Below are 22,375 nucleotides of genomic sequence, written 5' to 3'. Positions count from 1 at the left end.
AACAGAATAAACACTTTATTTCAATATGCAAGGAACATTTTCAACTGTATTTGTGGATATCGGATAATTAAATAAAAACAATGGATAATTAAATAAAAACAACTTTGGCTTTGTCTCAATCTATCAATACAAAATGAATAAATGAACAAACAGTGGATAATTAAATAAAAACAACTTTGTCTTTGTCTCAGTCTCAGTCTATCAAAATGAATAAAGCACTCCATGGTCCTGGACTAGTTTCTGGGAAGCTCAGAGAGACAATCCTTCCTTGCAGGACAGAGTGGCCCAGAATAGGCCCAGAGATGTGGCCTTTTGGGATGGTGGAGTTAAACAAAAAAGAGTAGTTTGGCTAATATTTACATACTGATGATATGGGGAAAGGTTGTCATTCTGAGCTTTTCCATTTATAAGATGCCTGTGAGACGCAAGAAAACAAAAAGATGCAGGGCCACTAAGTAACTGAGAAAGAAATAGCGAGATTTTGCTCTGCAAGTCAGCAATTGGGAGCGGCAAAGTCTTTGTCCCCGAATCCATCTCCTGAAAGAAAGGGCTCCTCTTTTTACCTGTTTAGAAAAGAAGCATTTGATCCTATTAGCATTGGGCATTCATGCTTTCCAATCAAACCCACAAAAATAAACACAAAAGGTGGAATTAAATGAGAAAAAATGTGTCATGGGTAAGTTGTAGGGTCTTTATTGCTTTCACATTGCAAGTGATCCACATCTATGCCATAAGATACTGAAGTATTTACAACACAACAACTTAGCATCATATTATGAACCTTGATGATTCTCTAGCAACCACTTTGTAATGTGGAACAGTGGTGCAGAGACTGATATATAATGACTGACGTCTTGTGTAATAAATGCTTTTCAATTTTTAAGAGCCCAGGTATGGCTCATTTGTTTTCCATGGAGTTCCTATAGCAACTGTTGCATTTATTTATATTTCATATAGTTATGTACCAAAATAGTATCTAACCAGTTTACAAAAGATTACAAATACATCTTTTGTTAAACACTCAAAGACTCTTTTGGGATATAAATATATAAAATAAATACAGTACTAAAATACCCTAATCCTAGAAAGGCACAACAACCCCAAAGCTTTAAAGACATCTGATAGGCCAGGAAAAGCCTATCAGAACAGCTGAGTCTTCAGTTGTCATCTGAAGCTCATTTGCACGTTTGTCATCTGAAGCACATTTGCAGACTCCTATACTGCAAGAGAAAGAGCTTCCCAGAAGGTCAGTGCCGCCACAGCAAGGCCCGCTTCTGAGATATCATTACTGAGGAAAGGAGAACAGATAGCATGTGGTTCAGTAACAATCTGGGAATCTAAATTTCCCAAAATTGAGGTATAGGCTTACCTTACGTACTACCGTAAGTTCACTAGCGTTGATGATGAAAGGCTGCCTTTCCTCTTCTTCTACCTGAAAAGCACATTGTTCAGATGCTGACCTGGAATCAATCAGTTCAAGCCTAAAAAAAGAAATGCAAAAGGCTCATCAGATTCATGACACTTTTAAACTGCTATTTACCTATGCTGATCATTCTTTGAATTTTAACTTGGGATATCAGCCCTTTTAAGGAACCTGGTTCATCTGAACAGAGTCAGATCCTGTAGTTAAATGGAACAGGTAATTTCATTTCAATTTTATTAACACTCCTTTATTAACGGAGTAGTAACCTTTATTCTGGAAACAGCAAGTAACTGGCTTTGAAGCCCATGCTGCTCGCATCATGTTCATAAGCATATACAAGGATGGGGTATACTGTAATATATAGGGCAGGATTCAGTGGAAGCCCTGCACAAGGACCTCCACTTGCACAACAGGGCTTCCCCACTCTCCCCACCCCATGGAATTGGTTCAGTGGACCCATGAGAACCTCAAGAACAGCAGGGGGGAGAGGGGGGATTTTTCTGCCTAGGTCTGGAGACTCCATTCAATCTACAGCAATAGATGCATGAGATGTATTTGTCAAATATGGAGCACTTATTGAGTCTTATTGATAAATTGCTCCAATTCAATCAGTGTTTAGGGATGCTGTTGGGCTTGGCCAGCACTGGTGGTGGGCAGGAACATGAAAAGCACACATAAACTTATCACGTACACACACACACACACCTCTCTAATAAATAATAATTTATTACTTCTACCCCGCCTATCTGGCCAGGCCTCCCAAGCATGTGAGTTTAACACACGGACACATTCATTCATAACAACATTCATGCTCTCAGACAGCCATTCTTGCATCCATTCTCCCCTCTTCCCAGCTCAGTTCCTACTTGCCTTTCTCTCAGATACAGTCCTTCACTATCTGCTATTGACTCATCTGATTAGCTGGGTGGTCAGGTCTGCAGTGTGGGGCCATGACATTGGCTGCAATGGACAAAGGAAGCCCTACTGATGAGCCATCATCCGGGTTCATGAAGAAGACTGCTGTCCCAGCACACTGGGCTGCATCTGGAGTGTTGTGGTTAAAACAGCACAAGGACAGTAATATTTATAAATGGGGGTGGGGATCACTGCAGGGGAGGAAGGGTTTAACTTCACCCTGCCCCCAGCATTCCTGATGCAGCCAGCAACCTGTCCCATGAACCAGTCTGACAGTTGACCATCTGTACACTGAATAAAGGGGGGCCAGGTCCCCTGAGAGTTTGGTGGGCTGCACTGAGAGTGACCAAAGGTCGCATGCATGGGCACATTACAGGTTGCCTGTTTGTGGCCTACCAATATCAGCACAGTTCGAGATCAGCCCCAAATACCTTTCACACGTGTTGCTACCTTTTAATTTGTTCTTCCAAGAGCCCGAGGGCCTCTTCCGCAGCTTCCCGTCTATTCCTCTCTTCTGAGAGAGTCCCCATTAATTCCAATAAAGTTGGTTCTTGCCTCTGTGCAAGCCTAGAACAAACCCAAATTCCAAAGGAGGAAAAAAAATAATGCAAAGCAAAACTAGTTTGCTTTATGTAGTAGTTTGTTCCTATTGGATTATTGTACAGTAATTATTCATCTTAGGTGGTTAAAATTTATGATATGATAATCTTACATCTTATCAAGAGAAATGAGCTCTAGGTTTAAGACCAGTTAATAAAGCATACTTTACAAATGAGTAGAAATGATTCTGACCTTCCGTTGATTTCAATGAAGTCCATGCTGTCCATTTCAATGACTTCAGCTCTTTCTTGAGGAGCCCCTGGAGGAAATTTTGCTTGAATCTCACCCTAAACAGAGCAATATGGATATGCTGCTTATGTGGAAACTTCATAAAATCAAAAGATTGTTTGTCTAGTAACATTAAGTTATTTCACAATATAGTACTGTATGCAAACACTTCCATGTAGCTGTTTATATTAATTCAAAAATGAATAATTAAAGTGGGAAGGATGCATGCCCACAATTGTTAGAAAGACTTCTGGAACGCAGGGGAGAAACTGGGTGCATGACAGAAGTGATAGTTCTGAAGAACTATGGAGTGGAGTGAAAGCAAACTTTGGATAAGAAACTGGTTCCTGGTTGAATCAGACCTGAATGTCTTTCTTAAGAGCGGAAATCTCTGTCAGCAGACATGAATGTCCTTCTTAAAGGTGGAAACCTCTGTCAGCCTGGACCGTGGAAAGCAGAGCTGTTAACAAGACCTAAGACAGTATACCAGTGTGAAGAAAATGTGGTTAGCAGCACTAGGCAAACCTCATGAGTGTTCTCATACCCTGAGAAGACTTGAGAACAGATCAATCTCGTAAAACAATGTCTCTCAAAGGGTGTGGTACAGGAAAGAATGATAAGTGTGGCAGGAAGATTCAAGGGCAATCAAAGAAACATTTAAACATTTCAGTGTAGGATAGTATAGTTTAGTATAATATCAATTTTTTAAAAATGCAGAATTTGGTTAGATATGGAGTTTGTCTCAAATTAGACCTAATATAAATGAGATTACCGGGCAAAACCAAGCTCACACCTCTCATTGAGTTTGTACACATACATAAGGTATTTATGTAAGGGGCTTGTTTATAATTCTATTTTGGGGTTGATTCATGTTCTTATGTAGCTGCATTGCTTTATACTTTTTGGATGTCCTATGATCACATTTTATTCTGTGAACCGCCCTGAGACCTCTGGGTATAGTGCGGTCAATGAATTCCAATAATAATAATAATAATAATAATAATAATAATAATAATAATAATAATAATATAAAGTAGCTGTGTTTTATGTTATAAATCAAGCACTGCTAACTGTTTCTTTTGGTTTTCCAATATATTTCTTACGAATAAAAATTTTGGAGTGGCACAAGCAAATTTTAATCTGAAAGTGTGGCCCAGATAAAAAAAAAGTTTGAGAACTACTGTCCTAAAACAACACACAACTATTTCTGCTGGTGTCTGCCCCTGACCTACCATTTGCCAATACAGTCGTACCTTGGAAGTCGAACAAAATCCATTCCGGAAGTTAGTTCGGCTTCCAAAACTTCCAGAAACCAAAGTGTGGCTTCTGATTGGCTGCAGGAAGCTCCAGCAGCCAATAGGAAGCTGCGCAAGCCGCGCTGGACATTCAACTTCCAAAAATTGTTTTAAAACCGGAACACTCTTTTCCGGGTTTCAATTGTTCAGGAGCCAATTTGTTCAGGACCCAAGGCATTTGAGATCCAAGGTATGACTGTATAAACAATATTATGCTGTTATGGTTGCTTTTTCCCCTCCTCAAGAACCCAAAAGAAAGGCTGGAATGAAAGTGCTGGTGTCTTTCATCCTTGGCTTTAAGCTCGTTTAAAAAGAAAAGAAAGCACTCCAGGAGATTCATCAGAGAAGTGTGAAGAATTTGACTCCATTTTATTGCTTTTATACTCTCTGCAGAAAAGGTTGGACACTAACACATCTCTTCAAGGGAAAAAAGCAAAAGGCAGTCCCACAATGTATAGTCCTCAGAAATTGATTAAATTGGATTTTGTGGTAGGGCAACTCCCCAGGCAAGTTTGATCATGGAAAGGAAATAATAAAAGAATTTTCACAACAACAAAGTTTGCCAAAAAGTCAAGAAGAAGCAAAGCATTTTAAAATTGTGTTGGAAGATATGAGACGAGAGAGAGGAATTCATAAGCAAACTAGAGAAATCAAATAAAGAATTATTCAATATGAAGGAGGCGTTAAGACATGTCAGTGAAGAACTAAGCAACTATTGATGAGATTAATTAAGAGCAACCATTTCCAATCCCTTGGACAAAATAATTAAAAATGATACAGAAGTTGGTAATGTTATGTGGAATTTCTATATTTCCATTGCACTCTATTGTTTTTAAAACAATTTTTCTTTCAAATTCTGGCTGGAAAATTAGGCTTTTTTCTTAGCCAGGACAAAACATGTTTCTTCTTGCATTTATTTATAATTAAGTGCAAAGAGGGAGGGGACTCCAACCTACTCACGGACCTTGGATCAACATATCTAAGCCTCAGAAAACTTCTGGGGCACAGATATATAAAACAATTGGTCTTACCTGAAGTGTAGATTTGCGAGTAGGGATACTGGAGCCAATGGGATGGCCTATGTCCTCGTCATGTGACGCTAGGCAGGAGCAAAGAATTGTGTGAAGCAGGCTGGACTCCTCAGTTTTCCGGATTTGCCAAGAGGCAAACACTGATGGAGTCACTGAAATAAAAGGTCTGCCTACTTCTTCTCTCCATGGCTCAAAAATCTAAAGGAAGAAATGTACTAGATATCTGAAAGGCAAGGAAATTATTATCAATAGACTATATCTTCAGTAAAGTGCATCGGAAATCTCCCTTGGCTCCAGCATCCCTACTAGCAAATCCACACTTCAAGTAAGACCAATTTACTTTGTGGGATGCTGGAGTCAATAGGATGGGACATACCATAGCAGATGAACAGAAAATGGGTGGGTCCCAGATCTGAAGATGCACCAGTTGTAAAACCTGATGGAGAACAGTATGGCCAAAGGCTGCCTCAGCTGCAGACAATCAGTCCAGTTTATAATGTCTGGTAAAAGTGGTGGTGGACGACCAGGTGGAGGCTTTACAGATACCAGCAAGGGTATGTTAGCCATGAAGACTGCAGAGGTGGAAGCTGACCTTGTGGAGTGCAGAAGCACCTGAGTTGGCTGGAGCAATTTGAGGGAATCATAAGCAAGGAAAATACAGGCTCCAATCCAGCTCACCAAAGTAGCACTGCTGACCCTAAACCCCAAGGACGATGGGTGAAAAGATAAAAATACAGAGTCTATCTTCTGGAAAGCCTTTGTCCAATGAATGTATACTTTCAGAGCTCTGCATGCGTTCAAGGAAAGTCATGCTTTTTCCCTGGGATATTTAGCGTTAGGACAAAAGATTGGTAAAACCAGTTCTTGTTGAACATGAAATCTAGAGAGTACTGAAGGAAGGAACTGTACGTAAAACCACCTTGTCTTTATGAAAAATACATGTCAAGCTGTCAAAAGAGCAGAAAGTTTTGACACTCGTCTAGCTGTGGTGATAACCACCAAAAGACTTTAAATGAGAGTTTTGAGAAGTTTGTGTTTGTTTGTTTGTTTGTTTGTTTAAGACAGAAATCTAGAGAAAATGACAAGGAGGTGAAGATGAGATGAAACAAGATAGACTTATCTGACGAAAAAGGAGAGCCAGGAGGAATGACTGCTGCGTCAGGCAGGAGGAAAAAACTCAGGAGTCCAGCCTGCTTCACACAACTCTTTGCTCCTCACGTGATAAGGACATAGCCCATCCTATTGACTCCAGCATCCCACAAAGTAAATCTACTCATCACACAGGAGGTCCAGCTCCTCTCATCACAACTCTGGCAGGACAAGACAAAAGATACCTTCTCTGCCAATGAAGTTGGCTCCCTGCTTGCTAATGATCCACACTTTGCTGCCCATGCTTCTCTTAATACTTCCAGTGTCACTGCCAGAAAAAGCTCCCTGATCCCCTTATGAGGAAACGAGGCAAGCTGCTTTTACCTGCTGAAGGCTGAATTCCAATTGGCTCTCGTATTCTCTCTTTCGATTTGATATTCTGTTTTCTTTCTTTTTAAGTTCATTTTTACTACATAGGTTGTCATTTGCAAGTCGCTCTATTGCAGCCTTTGACTCATACAATGAGATATTCTGTAAAGAGAGTTTTTCAGTTAGCTTCTGCAGCTCTTCATTTGATTTTGCAAGCTTTCCTTCTGCACTGTTTAAATCTTTCTCAATTTTTTCACTTTCTGAATGTGACAATTTCACAGATTTTTCCAAGTCCAATATCATCTCCTGGTATTTAATAGAATCCTTTTGCAACTGGTTGATCTCCTGTTGTTTTCCCCTCAAAAGTTCTTGCAACTCTTTAGTTTTGTTTTTTGTCTCATGATTGTCTCTCTGAGCAGTTTTCAGTTTTTCTTCAAATACTCTGACCAGATGCTGCTGTTCTTCTTTTTCTTTTATTGTGTTGCATTTCTCTGCTTTCAAATTTTCCAACTGCTCTACAAGGAGGCTGTTTTGTATCTGTGTGGCTTTCAGTCTGTCTGTTGTTTGATCCAATTTTTTGATGTGGTTGAGCAACTCGGTCTCCAAAAATTCTCTCTCATTTTTTACTTTATAAGATATTTCTTGAACATTTTCTAATTCTTCTTGTAAGAGACATTTATCATCCTCTAATATTTTAATTCTTTCACCAAGACTGACTATTTCCTGATTAAGATTTTTACAATCATTTTCCAACTTTAATAAAGAGCTTTCCTTCTGATGCAGAGATTTTTCAGCATCTTTCAACCTTTCTAACAAAGTTTTCTTCTCTTGCTTTAAGATCAACATGCTTTTCTCTTTTTCTGAAATCCCCTCATTTAACAAATGAATGTGCTTTAATAATGACTCTCTTTCACAGAGGGAATCACTTATCTTGGACTGCACATCACACTTGTTCAATTCCAACCGTGTTTGGAGGTCCCCGAGAGCAGATTTTGTTAGACTAAAATCCTTAGAAAGCTCCTCATTTTCCTTCTCTGTTTTCTCCAAGGTTTGCTTCAAAATTTCAGAAACTTCCTTTAATTGCTTATTTTCCTCCATTAGCTGCTTGCTCTGAAGAACAGATTCATCAATTTTTCTTTGACAGTCTTCCAAGCACAACTTGTGCTCAGATGCCTGCTTTTCAGCTGCAATCTTTAGCTCACTTATTTCCTTCTGTTTAGATTCAGTCAGCTGTTTCAGTTGTACACTTTCATCAGCTGCTTTTTGAAGCAGCTCCTTAAGTTTATGTGTATCAGATTCTCTCTCATTTACTCTGTGAAGAGCTTCCTGCTTTTCTTTTCTAGTGACATCAATAATGTGCCTCATTTCTGCTATTTTACTACTAATATTCTCATAGGCCTGAAGCAGAGACTCATAGTCTTGCTTTAATTCACTGTGTTTAGCTTTCCAGCCTGTTAATTCAACTGTCTGAGAATCTTTTAAGGAATTCAATTGAAAAGAAAAAGCTTCCTTCTCTTGCCCTATGGTCTGCATGGTAGACTTCAGACTCTCACACGCAGCAGTTAGATTTTCATTTTCAATTAACAATCTAGCATTTTCTGCCACAAGAGTCTCCTCTTTATACAGTGCAGTACTCAAGTTTTGTTTTTCTCTACCCAACTCAGACCTCAGCTGTCCAAGGGTGTGAACCTTACCAATCAACTCTTTGTTTTCCAAAACCAATAACTCCATTTGATCTTTAAGAGTTTTGTTTTCCTTCAGTGCTTCTTTACGTGATATTAAAGCAGCTTGGAGCTTTCTTTGGAGACGTTCCCTGTTTTTCTCTTCAGCATCATACTTCTGCAGTTGAGGTTGATAGCTTCTGCCATTTACATTTTCTTCTATCCGTTCCCGAGACATTTCTATTGGTAGAGGATCTTGATCACCTATTCTTTCAGTTAATGTTTTTATTTCTGTATTAGTGACATCTAGCGATTCTCTTTCTGTGCACGTGACATCTTCCAATGAACTATAGAAATCTGGGCCTTGAACACTGTTCTCCAGCGCATTATCAGAATGCGGCCACACAGTTTTCGCATCCTCTCTTACACCTGCCACATTTTTGTATGCACTAGAAACTGGCAAAACCTTCTCACGCAGCATATTGAATTCCATCAGTAGTTGCTTGTTTTCTTCACTGGGATGTCTTTCAGTTTCTTTCAGACTTGTTAGGTGATCTTCATGTTTTTTGTGGAGTTGACTCTTTTCATTAGTCACAGTTTCAACCATAGTTTTAACAGCTTGCAATTCATTTTTATATGATTCTAGTTGTTGCTTAAGCAGACCTTGTTCAATCAACATATTCTCTCTCTCTTGTTTATACTGTTGTTCCTGTTGCTCAACAGAAATCTTCAGTTTTACTGCTTCTTGCTGTACGCTACCAAGTTCAAGTGACTTCTCTTTTAACTCTTCCTTAAACTTTTCTTTTTCTTCCATAAGTCTAGCATAGTTCTCATGAAGTTTCGCCATCTCAGACTCTTCCATTGTCACCATACTTACCGTCTTTCCTGATTTTTCAACCCTGACATCAGCTTTCACATTTAGCTCCCCGGACTCTAATGTTTTCTGCTGAGCATTTTCACTGTGCCTAAGAGATGTATCGGTGTCCAACCTTTTCTGCAGAGAGTATAAAAGCAATAAATTGGAGTCAAATTCTTCACACTTTCTCTGATGAATCTCCTGGAGTGCTTGCTTTTCTTTTTTAATGAGCTCAAAGTCTTTTGTTAGTTCATTAAAATCTCCTCGTAGCTTAGCATGCTCTTCTTTTTGCTTCTGAATTTGTTTAGTGTTTTCTTTGCGGACCACAAGTAGTGCCTTAAGTTTCTTTTGCAGGATTTCCTTGTCTTTCTGCAGCTCAGTGACTGGATTCATTTCATTAGGTTGGTGTGTTTTGTTACTACAAGAACTTTCAGTATTTAGGGTAGTTTCCGACCCATTCGTTTCCTTGAATGTTTCATCTCTCTTTGCTATTTCACCTTTGAGATTTTCTATGGTTAAGAAAAGTTGTGAACGTTCCTCTCTATGCATTTGATCTCTCTCATTCAGCACAGACTCCATTTGTGCAAGCAGACAATCCTTCTCTTGAAGATGGATCAAGTTCTTATCAGACATACTTTTTTGTTCAGCTATAGTAGCTTTGAATTCTGTAACTGCTTTCTCCAGCTGCTCCAAGTGTTCTGCCTTGGCTGATAAGGTTTCACTCATGTCATTTATCTTCACATCTTTTTCTAACAATTGTGTCTTCAGTCCTTCAAGTTGGAATTCGAGATCTTTGTTGTGAGCTTCAGCATTTTCAACCTGCTTTACTAAGTCATCAATTTGCTCCAGAAAACATTCTGTCTTTTTATCAAGCTTCTCGTTTTTCTGAATTAAGTCCTTCCTTATTAGCAAAGCTGCTTGAAGTTTCTTTTTCAGATTCTCTTTTTCTTGATTTATTTTTTCCAAAGTAATATTTAGCTGCGCCTTCTCACACACCAAGTCTTTTATGGTAGCTTCTTTGTTGGTCAACACAACTTGATTGAGTTCAAGTTCTTTCTTATATTCTTCTACCTGCTGTGATAATGTACTTACCTCTTCTGTCATGCTCTTCCTTATGGCTTCTAGTTGTTGCAATTCGATAGCAAGCACATTTTTTTCCTCAGAGAATTTTACCATTTCATTAGACATGGATTCCATGACTTGAGAAACTGAGCAATCCTTTTCTTTTAACTGCTGGCTTAGAGAAGTAATTAAATCCTTCTGTTGGTTAGTTTGGGAACTAAAGTTTTCTATCATCTGGTTTTTATGCTCTATTTCTTCTAAAAGTTTTGCTGCTTTTTGACATTCGGTGTTCAGTGTCTTGCAACTACTTTCAAGCTCTTTTTCTAATTTATCTGTCTTCTCCTGGAGGAAAACCACCTCCTTCCTCATGTTTGATAATGCAATGTCCTTTTCTTCACAGACAGATTGCTGCCTACGTAATGCATCCTTAGCAGCACTCAGTTCATTTAACAGATGTTCAATCTCAGATTGGTCAGCAGCTTTGGCCTTTTTAAAGTCATTCTGCATCAACTCTTTCTCTTCCTTCAAGGACAACATGCTTTCTAGCTGATTATTCAGGTGATGTACTTCTTCCTCTCTTTCTAAAATAGTCTGCTGCAGTGCCATTGCTTCAGCTTCTTTGCTGATAATAGTATCTATCACAGCAGAGAATTTTTCCAATACAGTCCTAGCTACTTGCTGACCAGTGTCACTGTCACTGTCTTTGAGGAAGTACCTACTACTTGACAATGCAGACAGATGTTTGGCCAACTCTGTTTGAATAATGTCCTGTTCTTGATGCAAAGATTGAATTTGATCCTCTTTTGATTTCAGTTTCCTTTCTAAATTACTCAGTTGCTCAAGATTAACGTCATTTTGCTGAGATGCCCTAGCAAGTTCTGCTACCCATCTGTTCTCACTGGCTTCTAATTTTTCATGAAGTTCTTTTAGCTCTTTAGATTTTTCCTCTAATTGCTTTTGGTACTTAACCAAGTCTTTGTTTTCCAGATTCAGCTTATCAAAGTTCTCTTGTAAAAGAGCTTTATCATTTATTAAAGAATCTATTTGTTGCAATTTTTCTATGACCTCAGAATTTAAATATTCAATATGATTAGCCTGTTCAGTGCATTTTTCCTGCACAACCTGTAGAGCTCTCTCCCTCTCTTGAATATTTTGCTTCCACAGCTCAACTTGTTCTAATGCTTTATGGTGCTCTGATTTTGCAGATTCAATTTCTATTATCAAAGAGTCAATTTTCATCTGGCTACTGGCAATGCTTCCATCCTTCTCTTGCAAAAGCTTTTTTAGTGTAGCAGCATTTTTATCTAGCTCTTCTCTAAGTAGCTCAGTATCGTTGGTAAGAGCCTGAACATTGCTTTCTGATAGTTGAACACCGATATCTTTAAGAAACCCAGTGATAATCTCTTCTTTTTTACTCAGGGAAGCACTGAGTTCATTTTTTTGTTCATACAGAGCATCAAATTTGCCCTGCAAAGTTAAGAAAATGTTTTCTTTTTCCTGGGCTAGTTCTTTTAACTTCTGAATTTCTTGGTTTAGTTCATTTCTTTGACTATGAAGTTGAGAAATTAACTGTGACTTTTCTTCATTTATTTTTAGTTCCTCTCTTAGGGTTTTCACAAGATTAGTAGGATCCAAAACAGAAGCCTCTTTTTCTGCTAGCACCTGGCTAATGTCGTTTATTAATTTATTCTGATCACTTATTTCCTTTTTCAAACAAAGATTTGATTTTTCTGCATCAGTAGCTTGCGTCTTCAAAGTCTCACATTCATTCTTTTTATCTTCAAGTTCAGCCTTCAGTTCACTGTTAATCAGTGAAATGTTATTCACTGCTAACTCCTTCTCCACAATGACTGCTTTTAATATTTCTGCTTCAGAGGTCAAACACTGTACAAGTTTATGCTGCACAGAGGAAGTCTCAGAAATACATGTTTGTAAATCAACACATTCCTTCTCCTTTTGTTTTAAAAAGTTATTTTTCTCTGTAATTGACTTGTTTAATACTTCATTGTTTTCTATCATATTTTTAAGTTGACTCTGGAGATCAGAAATTATTTCCATATTCTCAGACAGTTGAACTCTAAGAAAATTAGACTCGTCAGATTTACTTTTAAGTAATTTTAACTCTTCATCTTGCTTCTTAAATTTATTCTCTTTCTCTTGCACTTCCTGAGTAAGTTGACTAACTTCACTATCTAGAACCTGTACTTGGCTTTGCAAATCTGAAATAATTTGCAAATTATGCTTTTCATCTACATCTTTGTTTTCTTTCATTTCCTGTATCAAAACTTCCCTCTGGGAAAGAAGAGCCTCTTTATCACAAAAACTGCTTTTTAATGTTTTCATTTCGCTAACTAAGGTATCAATTTGATCCATAAAAACTAAAATATTATTAGTTTGCTGAGACAACTGTGCACTTAAGGGCACTAGTCCTTCACAATTTTTCATTAATGTAGCACTGGCTATTTCTATATCTGCTTTCAATTTTTCATTTTCTAATTTCAGCATATGAGCTTCATGTTTTGTGGACACAATTTCAGACTGATGCTGTGTTAACTGATGCTGAAAAGCATCACATTCATTTGACTTAGCATTGCAAACAGCCAAAGCACTATCCTTCTCATGTTTCAAAACATCCACTTCTTTGACTAATAGTGCTAGCTGGTCATTTAATTTGGTACACTCTTCTGTTTTTTGTGAAATCTGCCTGCAAAGATCCTCAAACTCCACCCCTTTAAATAATAGAGTACTGTCTTTGTCTTCAAGCTGTTGAGATAGCTTTATGTTATCACATTTAAGCTTTTCTACTTCTTTTTCTAACACAGTCATGATAGCTTGCTTTTCTTTTACTTGCTTAAGTAATGCATCACCATGCTCAGTTTTTTCTTCAATGGAACTGCTTTTTATTTTAAGATCATTTTCTAGGTCTTTAACCTGTTTCTGTAATGATGAGGTTTTTTCCTCCTCCCAATTAAGCTGTTGGACCATCTTATCATACTCTGTCCGAAGCAATGCTTTGTTTTGCTGCTCATCCTTTAACTTAGTGATATAAGACTGTCTTTCTTTCTCCAATTCCTTTGTTATCTCTCTGCTTCTGGAGAGCTCATCAGCTAAAATGCCACACTGTTTCTCTTTCCCCAGTAACTGCTCTGCAAGTGAATTTTCTTTCTGCTTTAGAAGGCCTGAGAGTTCTTCAACTTTCCTTCTTAAAGTCTCTTTATCGTGACTGACCTCTGAAAGCATTTTCTGGTGTTCTGTGGCATTGGCACACAACTTACTCTCCAACTCAGCCATGGATTGAGCACGCGTTAACAGTTCACACTCTTTCACATCCAGCAATTTTGACAAACTCTCATTCTCACTAATCAGCTGTTGCTTCTCTTTCTCCATAGTATGTATCTCATTTCTAAGCTTTTCACTGGCTTTAAGCTGATCTGCAAAACCTTTTTCTTTCTGCTCAAGAGCTGCTTGTAACTGCTTGTTAGTCATGATGACAGTTTGTCTTTCGGTTTCCATCTTATTAATTATTTCATGTTTTTCATGCAGCTCATTATTAACTTCTCTCCACTGCATTTCCTTGCTATTCAGTTCTCTAACTAACTTAAGCTTTTCCTGTTCATTTTGCTGCTCCACAACTTTGAGCTTGTCTTTTAGGGATATCACAATCTCTGCTTTTTCTTGCAGTGACTTTTTGACAATTTCTAGATGCTCAGTATGTTCAGCAAGTTGTCTGGATAAATTAGCTAAATCTTCATCTTTTTTAGCATTTTCTAAAGTGAGCTGGTTGTGTGAATCTTTCACTGATTTCAGCTCATTCACAAAACTTTGTTCTTTGTTTTCTTTTTCTTTTAGTAATTTGTTCAACTTCTCCTTTGCAGAGATATGTTCATCGACCTGGGATTTAAGATGGTCTGTTTCCTCCTTACATTTTATTTCTGTTTCTTGCAATTTTTTAGCTGATTTACTTATTTGTTCTTTAAGCAATTTAATTTGTGACTCACACTCCATGAGTTTGTTGTTGTAAGTAACATCACGAGTCTTGATTGCAGAGTGAAGATCTTTAACTGTTTGGCTAGTCTCTTTGATTTGCCTAAGAAATTCTTCATTCTCTTTTGTTTTAGTAGCGTTTTCAATTTTCACCTCTGCCAGTTCTGATTTTATTGCACTTAACTGCTCAGAAAGTTCTGAAAGCTTTCTGCCTGCACTGTTCACATCTTCGGTTTGTACATCTTTCAGCAACTGGGCTTCCCTTTCAGCCTTGGACAATGCTTCTTCCATGTCTCGCATTTCATCCTCTTTGCACTTGATCTGGCATTTCAGAATATTAATCTGCTCAGAATACGCATTTATATTTGAAGTAATAGCAGAAATTTCTTTGTCTTTCTCAGCTAAAACCTCTCTGAGGTTGTCAAATTCTCTTTCACGCCTCTGGAGGTCTTGAATTAGTTGAGACCTCTCTTCTAAATGACTTGTGTTTAATCTATCAAGTTCTTCATTTGTCTGTTCAAGATCCAGTTGCATTAATTCTATGGCAGCATCCTGTTTCATGGTCTGAAAACAAAAATAAAGAAAAAAATGTCTAAGTGCCCAAAATTTAATATTAATTCAACAGTACTATTTGTAGTTGGAATCCAAAAAGATGTTTAGGTTTACCCAGAAAACCATAATTTTGAGGAAGTAGCAAAGGGATGGTGCTAATGCAATTTAATTTTCCTTCTCTGCCCCCCCGCCCCCGATGAGTGACCACCTCCTATTTCCACATAATATACTGTTGACATATACTGTTTCTTTTAACTGTTGTCATATCTTATTGTACACTATATCATACATACATGATATGATGCCTATGCCATATACTGTTGCCATCTTGCTTTGTTTCAACTACATTTTGATACAAATAATAATAATAATAATAATAATAATAATAATAATAATTAATAATAATTTATTATTTATACCCCGCCCATCTGGCTGAGTTTCCCCAGCCACTCTGGGTGGCTTCCAATCAAATGTTAAAAACAATACAGCATTAAATATTAAAAACTTCCCTAAACAGGGCTGCCTTCAGATGTCTTTTAAAGAGAAGATAGCTGCTTATTTCCTTCCTATATGAGGCATAAGGAGCTGCTTTTCAGGAAAAATGAGCCTCTAAGTTTCTTGGGCTAATGAAACTACTTTTGCAGTTATGTTTATAATTTATTAGTTATTTTATTGCTCATATATTACATATATCACTAAACAGACAATGGATTGTATCTAATGAAGTTGCTCTGTTCACCCAAGGTCTTCCACTTGCACAGCTTGCCCTTTCTCTACTACCCCTGCATGCCTCCACTTCAAACCTGTTCCGGGAGGGTCTGGAGCAAATTGGGAGGCGGGAAGAAAGAGGGGAGGGTGAGTTATGTTGCCAAAGCAGAAATCCTTGCACAAACCAGACAACTTCATTGAATCCAACCTATTTATGTAAGAAGCCACAACCAAAGTTTACCCTTTTTTACCTTTTCTTGATAGGCGGTTATTTTTTCTGTTAATACAGTAATAACTGCTTTCTGTTCTGCACACTCTTCTCCATAAGCACTGCACTTCTTCTGGACATCTTCCAGCTAGTTTCAGGGAGGGAAACATTATTCACTGTTTTCAACTGTGACAATTCAATTCAATTGTGACAAAAGGACAATATTGTCCATTATATAAGTATACTGACATTTATTTAGTTCAGGGTACAACCTATGGAAATTTACTTAACTAATTTACTTAACTTCACCAGTGTTTATAATATGCTCAGATTGTTGGTTCACACATAGGGGGATTGTAGGGATTTCCAAAATGCCAGGGGAGGGAGCAATTAAATGTTCAAAGAACTACTGAGTATTTACCAAAGATGGCAAACTGCTTGACCCAGAACACAATACAGTGGTACCTCGGGTTACATACGCTTCAGGTTACATACGCTTCAGGTTACAGACTCCGCTAACCCAGAAACAGTACCTCGGGTTAAGAACTTTGCTTCAGGATGAGAACAGAAATTGTGCTCTGGTGGCACGTCAGCAGCGGGAGGCCCCATTAAGAACAGGTTAAGAACATTTCCAGGTTAAGAGCGGACCTCCGGAACAAATTAAGTACTTAACCCGAGGTACCACTGTACAACTTGACTGACTCAGAACTGTAAACAACTCACCTTTTGTTCCCTCTGCAAAAGCTTTTCACTTAGTTCTTTGTTTAGAAGGTCTCTCTCATGAATTGACTTTCTCATGTCTTCTGCCTGTTCTAGCTTTTCATTTGTACTTGAAAGCTTTTGCTCCTTTTCCCCAAGCAAAGTTTCAAGCAAGCCATTTCTTTCATTTAATCTGCCAATAAAAGAAATGATCAAATATATTATGATAAACATTCTCAAATATATGTGGGTGATAAACATTCTCAAATTGTACTATGGGAAACATTTGGAGACATAGCTCCTTGTCTATATCCAAAAGCAAGATCAACTATTCCATCAATTGCAAGAAAAATAAGAATGAAAATAATCTTTATGAAAGGGTTTTCCCCCTTCAATTATCTGCAGCAGGTAAAAGTTTAAAAACATTTGACAACATATACACCAACGTTTGGATCTGAATAACATTGGGGTATAGGGTAGGGAGGCTCGGGAGGGACTATAAATGTTCTGTTTTACCCCTTCAGTTGTTCATTCAAACTGGAAACAAGAACTTGGTGTTTTTCTGCATCACGTGCTTGCTGGTTGCGCAACTGTGTAAGCTGGGACTGTAAACGGTCATTTTCATTCTGTAAGAAAATCATTTACACAGCTGGTATTTGCACTGACTATAAAACAGGGTTATCTTTGAACTACGTGAGTTAGATTCTACCATTATGGCTCATTTACTACCAGCAAAATGTCATCAGAAATCATTGTTCCCAGTAGAAACAGTGAGATTCCATTTCAAATGACTCATTTCTGGTGATCTTATCCTGTGACAACCAACATGGAAAGAGACATCCTATAATATTGACTTCAAATAAAAGCACACCATGCAAACATGCAATGTGTGGGAGGAGCTTACTTTTAACAGATGTTGCTAAAAAAAGGCATGTTTTTAAGAAGCTCCAGTGATGCCTAACAGAATTTTAATTTTAGCATAACTGATCCACACAGAATTAACTGAATTATATTTGTTTTTCTTTGCACTTGTCCAAAAATCAACCAGTGTGTGAAGTAGCAAGGTGTAAAATAAATTCTGGAATGTAATCCACAGGGAATGAAGCAAGCTCCACTGACACAGTCAATTTATTATGGCATCGAAATATGTTAGTCTACCCAGCTTCACAAAACTAACACACAAGATTAAACTGCAAAAACACACCATCCAAAACCAGAAGAAGCCCAGAAAAATCCAAAATTGTCATTAAATGCTGGGTAGGTTAGACACAAAATATCACTTCTATGTAAAATAAACTATCACTTGGGAATGGGCAGGACACACCTGTACAGCCCTCAATAGCTGCCCTTCTTCCTCTACACCAAATGCCACCTGTATTGAAATGCTCTGTTACAATGCAATATACATTGACATTCTGCTGCATGAGAAAAATATTTTGAGTGACCCCTCATTACACACATGCATTTTAGTATGTTAAGGAAGCTATTAGTCGAACCTTTAGATGAACATATTAATATTTAAAATTGCACACTCTTTGTATAAAACTTAGAAAACTATGTTCATTGTATATTTTTCTTGTCTTTCATGAACTTATGACTTTCATGGGTCTGTTTTGGGGCTACAGTGTATTGTCAACAACACTGCACATTCTCCATTCATTTACACACACACCTGGGTAATTTATTCCTGCTGTAATAGTACCTGGCTCTCACCCAAAGCATCTTGTTGGGTGAGATGGAGCTAATGCACAAACGTCCTGGCCACAAACACATACAGGAATGGGGCGTAACAGGTGGCAGAGACGTTGGCATGGGGGCACATGAGTGAAGCTAATCTAGTGCACCTGCTGGTGCATTTGCACCACCCAGGAAACAACAGTAACCCATCTTCCAAGAAGCTAGAGCAACTGCTCTGCACTACCCATTATGCTGCTTCTGCATTTTCTTCAACCAACAACACACAGTCCTTCTTTTCCAAGGACTTTGTACTGGCAGTTTAACTCATTAGCTATCAGAACATCTTTGAGCATTCCATGACTTCACAGTAGTTCAGCCAATGAATGGGGAAGGCTTATTTTAATAAAGTGAAGTCATTGCACTTGCAAACATTAGCTAGGGAGCAATAGAAAAGAGTATCAGCCAATTGATTAGATGTAACTGATCAAAAGTACTCTTTATTCCTGCTGTCACTCGAGGATCCAGGAATGGAACAAGAAGCAGTAGCAAACTCTAGTCTGCAAATCTGCTTTTTCAGATGGGAAGAGTATGGTCATTTTTACTGCAAGTAAACCCACCTTCCTAGATCACAAGTGGCCCCTGATGCAATCTGTCTTGTTTGGCTTCAACTTCAATTTGTTGGCCTTCATCAAATCCTTTCTGCACTCCAACACTAATTAAGGATTTGCCCTACTGCACCTGGACATAATATCTAATGGTGGGCAGAACAGAACTAGGTGTCATCAGCTTGTTGGAGACACTGCACACCAATCACTTTGGATGGTCTCTCTCTTAGTGAGTTCATGTACACTTTAATCAGTTACTGGTGACATAGTAAAACACCACAATGTAGTTTCCTCAAAGTCATGTAGTAGTCACCAATAGAAACTTCTTTGACTGCCTGCTTAGGAGTAATGGTAACAGGAATAAAGGAGTGAAAGTTAAACCGTATGGATTCTATTCTTGTATAACACATATGTAGATTATATGTTTTACCCTTTTAAATAAAATTTGATTTAAAATATGAAACAGCTGGTGACTTAAAAGCAATATCGAGTAGCTTCTCAAGACAGTTTTAAGGGCAAAACTGGATGTCAAACAGCAACCATATGCATTTTATCTATGTCTGCCCAATTCACATCTGAAGTGGCAGAGGAGAAGAGTATATTTGTTACATAAAATGGTACATTGGAGGAACAACTGGCTAATGTTCATCCCAGCTTTATCTTTCTGCATTGTGTTCCTTTACACAGTTTTGTTGCAGTCCAATTAACTTTCAAGGTTGGCTAGCAGAAAACAACTTAAAGAAACAAAGCGCAATGAGGTAGGGTAGAAATGATACCTCTTCTCTGCACTCCTTTTCATGTAATGAGTAAACCTGTATTTCACGGATTTAAGAGGCAGAAATCCAGGCATTATTTTTTAAACTGCATTTCGGTAAACAAAATGGATACAGATTTAAGCATTACTTAGATTGAATAAAGTAAGAGAAAAGAAGGTAAAATAAAGGTTTTGCTTTTATAAAGTTAAAATATTGCATTGCATATCTCCCTCTTTTCTTAAAAAACACACACCCTATAATAGTAGCAAGCATCTAAATGCCTTTCCTCACATTATTTCCCATTCTAGCATGTACCTGAAGAGCTTCCAGTCTGCTCTGGAGCTGCAATCTATCTTCCAAGTCCCGGCAACGTTCTTCCAAGAAGAGAATTTGTTCTTGCAACTGATTTCTTTCCAATTCTAATTCTTCCACGACAGTCCGCAAACCTTTTTAATGTGAAACACACATTTTATTTGAACTGCCACCAATTTAAAGACATTTTAATTAACTCATAGCATGATATAATCCATTAGTTGGTTAATTAAAGCTTTGTAAATGTGCATATGAACAATAATTCTGAAGAACTACAGTGGACCCTCTAGTTACGTACAGCTCTGGATACGTAACTTTTGGGTTACAAACGTGGCAAACCCGGAAGTGTATACTTCTGGGTTTCGCCGCGCACGCATGCGTAGAAGTGCTCTGCATGCCACACGCGTGTGCATAAGCCCTGCCTCTGCCTATGGACTTTTTGGGTTGCCGACGGACCCCCGAATTTAATTCCTATCCGGAGGGTCCACTGTATTTTGTTTTTATACAACAACCACATGGGTTGCATCAGGTACATCTCTAGAAACAGAAGAGTGCCTCTTTCTAAGGTTGCAGCTGCTATTCATTTTTTAAATTAAATTTATTTTATTAAAAACAGAAAACAGAAATATACTGTCTGATATTCCCCTGATATTTTAATTCAATTGACAAAACACTGCAGCTCTAATTTTACTGTCCAATATTACACATTTCATGCAGAATTCTTCTGGGAATCAATCCATTCTATTTTAAGCTTCACTAACTTAAATGACTATGCCCTCAAGCTTAACATGCAAATAGGAGCTCAGTTTAGTGAAATTCTTCCCAATGACTAAACAAGTAAAACCTGATTAATCAACTGAAGCCCAAACCATTAAGTATCTCACTGGTTTGGGGTTGTTGTTTTTTAGAAACTGGGGGGGGGGAGCTTCTTAGTATAAATGATTAGCTTTTAGTTTAATCAAGCTCTTGAAAATTGTTTTCTGAATATTTAATTTAAAAAGCAAATACTTTGTTCTTTCCTTTATTTCATTTCAAGAGGCACAGATTATTTACCCATTTCAGAATTTGTAAGGTCAGTATTACACTGGAGAGGAATCTCCTGTGAAATTTTCCTATTTTTAATGTAACTCATAACATAACTTTAGTAGATCTTGGCAGAACAACCATACTTTCTGAAGTTTGCTTCATTATTAGCATCTAAAATGTATAGGCTGTTCAACGTAACTATCACTGAGATTCAAATAGAGCTATCTTAAGAACTGGAACAGGGGTCAGCAAACTACAATCTGCGGGCCGGATCCAGCCCAATTGCCCTCAGGATCCGGCCCGCAGACAGTCCGTGGATCGTGTGGATTCTATTTGTTGTTGTGTTTTGTTTTGTTTTTTTCCTGCACCATTTTTCCCACCCACATACCTCCTCCCTTCCTCCCCTTCTGGCTTCTCCCTGCCCTTCTCCCTGCCCTGCATAGAGGAGCAAGGGGGCTGGGCTGAGCTGGCTGAGCGCCATTTTGGGCAGCGCCTCTCCAGAACCAGCCGGCAGCACCATAGGTAGGCAGGGGGAGGGGAGGGGCTGGGGGAGAGGGGAGAGAGAGAGAAGCCCCTTCCGCCACATGTGCACACGCACACACACACAGTCCGGCCCGCCACAAGGTCTGGGGGATGGTGAACTGGCCCCCTCCCAAAAAAGTTTGCTGACTTCTGAACTGGAACATGAAACAGAATTGGGAAACAAAGACTACAAGTGGACTACAAGAGTAGAAGCATTTTCACAAGAACAAAAGAACTAGAACTTTTAAAAAAAAAAATCTTACCATTAAGGACAATAATCTTTATTCACAAGTGAGAGTCCAAGGTATTAAACCACGATTTGAGTTCTAGTTTTGAACCAAAACTAGACAGTTCATCCAGCACGCACATGCTTCAAAATGAAACAAAAAAGCAAGCCAAAAAAATTTTCAACTTATATACAAACACAACACAACATGGTTTGTTAGTTGAATTTGAGAAACAAAAATGGGACAAAACAGACACTGTGCATGCTTTAATAAACTGTCTAGTGGTTGTCACACCTGCATTAGGGGAAGTGTACTCTGGCCACCAACCTCCCATGTTCTCTCCTTCAGCTGAATCTGTACTATCCATGGTGACATTCAGCTCTTCATAGCAATGTTTTCCATTGAAGCCATAGTCGTCCTACATGCGGGGGGCGAGGGTGAGGAAGAAAATTGTGAAATTAACAACCAGTCAAATGTACATTGTAACATCCATGGCCAACACCACACTAAGGAGAGTTTCAATAATAGATTAAAGAAGGCAATGTTTCAATAGTACCAGTACCAAAGTCAC

The 22,375-nt window shown here is 38.3% G+C and overlaps 1 protein-coding gene across 2 annotated transcripts in view; it reads right to left on the bottom strand.

The window, feature by feature from the left end:
- LOC307211791 (uncharacterized protein) overlaps positions 1 to 22,375 on the bottom strand; it is a 42,243-nt gene continuing 19,868 nt past the window's right edge. For both annotated transcript variants that reach the window (XM_079968823.1, XM_079968822.1), the window contains exons 16-25: positions 22,099 to 22,222; positions 20,033 to 20,163; positions 17,197 to 17,306; positions 16,705 to 16,873; positions 16,025 to 16,129; positions 6,966 to 15,077; positions 3,131 to 3,225; positions 2,789 to 2,905; positions 1,370 to 1,481; positions 1 to 563 (exon numbers count right to left, since the gene is read on the bottom strand). In XM_079968823.1, coding sequence (XP_079824949.1) covers positions 405 to 563; positions 1,370 to 1,481; positions 2,789 to 2,905; positions 3,131 to 3,225; positions 6,966 to 15,077; positions 16,025 to 16,129; positions 16,705 to 16,873; positions 17,197 to 17,306; positions 20,033 to 20,163; positions 22,099 to 22,222 — 9,234 coding nt within the window. In that variant the 3' untranslated portion in view covers positions 1 to 404. The remainder of the gene's footprint in view (positions 564 to 1,369; positions 1,482 to 2,788; positions 2,906 to 3,130; positions 3,226 to 6,965; positions 15,078 to 16,024; positions 16,130 to 16,704; positions 16,874 to 17,196; positions 17,307 to 20,032; positions 20,164 to 22,098; positions 22,223 to 22,375) is intronic.

This window comes from Podarcis cretensis (assembly GCF_951804945.1).
Source record: "Podarcis cretensis genome assembly, chromosome: 1".
In the NCBI taxonomy this organism is placed as follows: Eukaryota; Metazoa; Chordata; class Lepidosauria; order Squamata; family Lacertidae; genus Podarcis; species Podarcis cretensis.
Note: the sequence above shows the minus strand (reverse complement) of the source record. Positions and strands in the feature narration are given on the sequence as shown.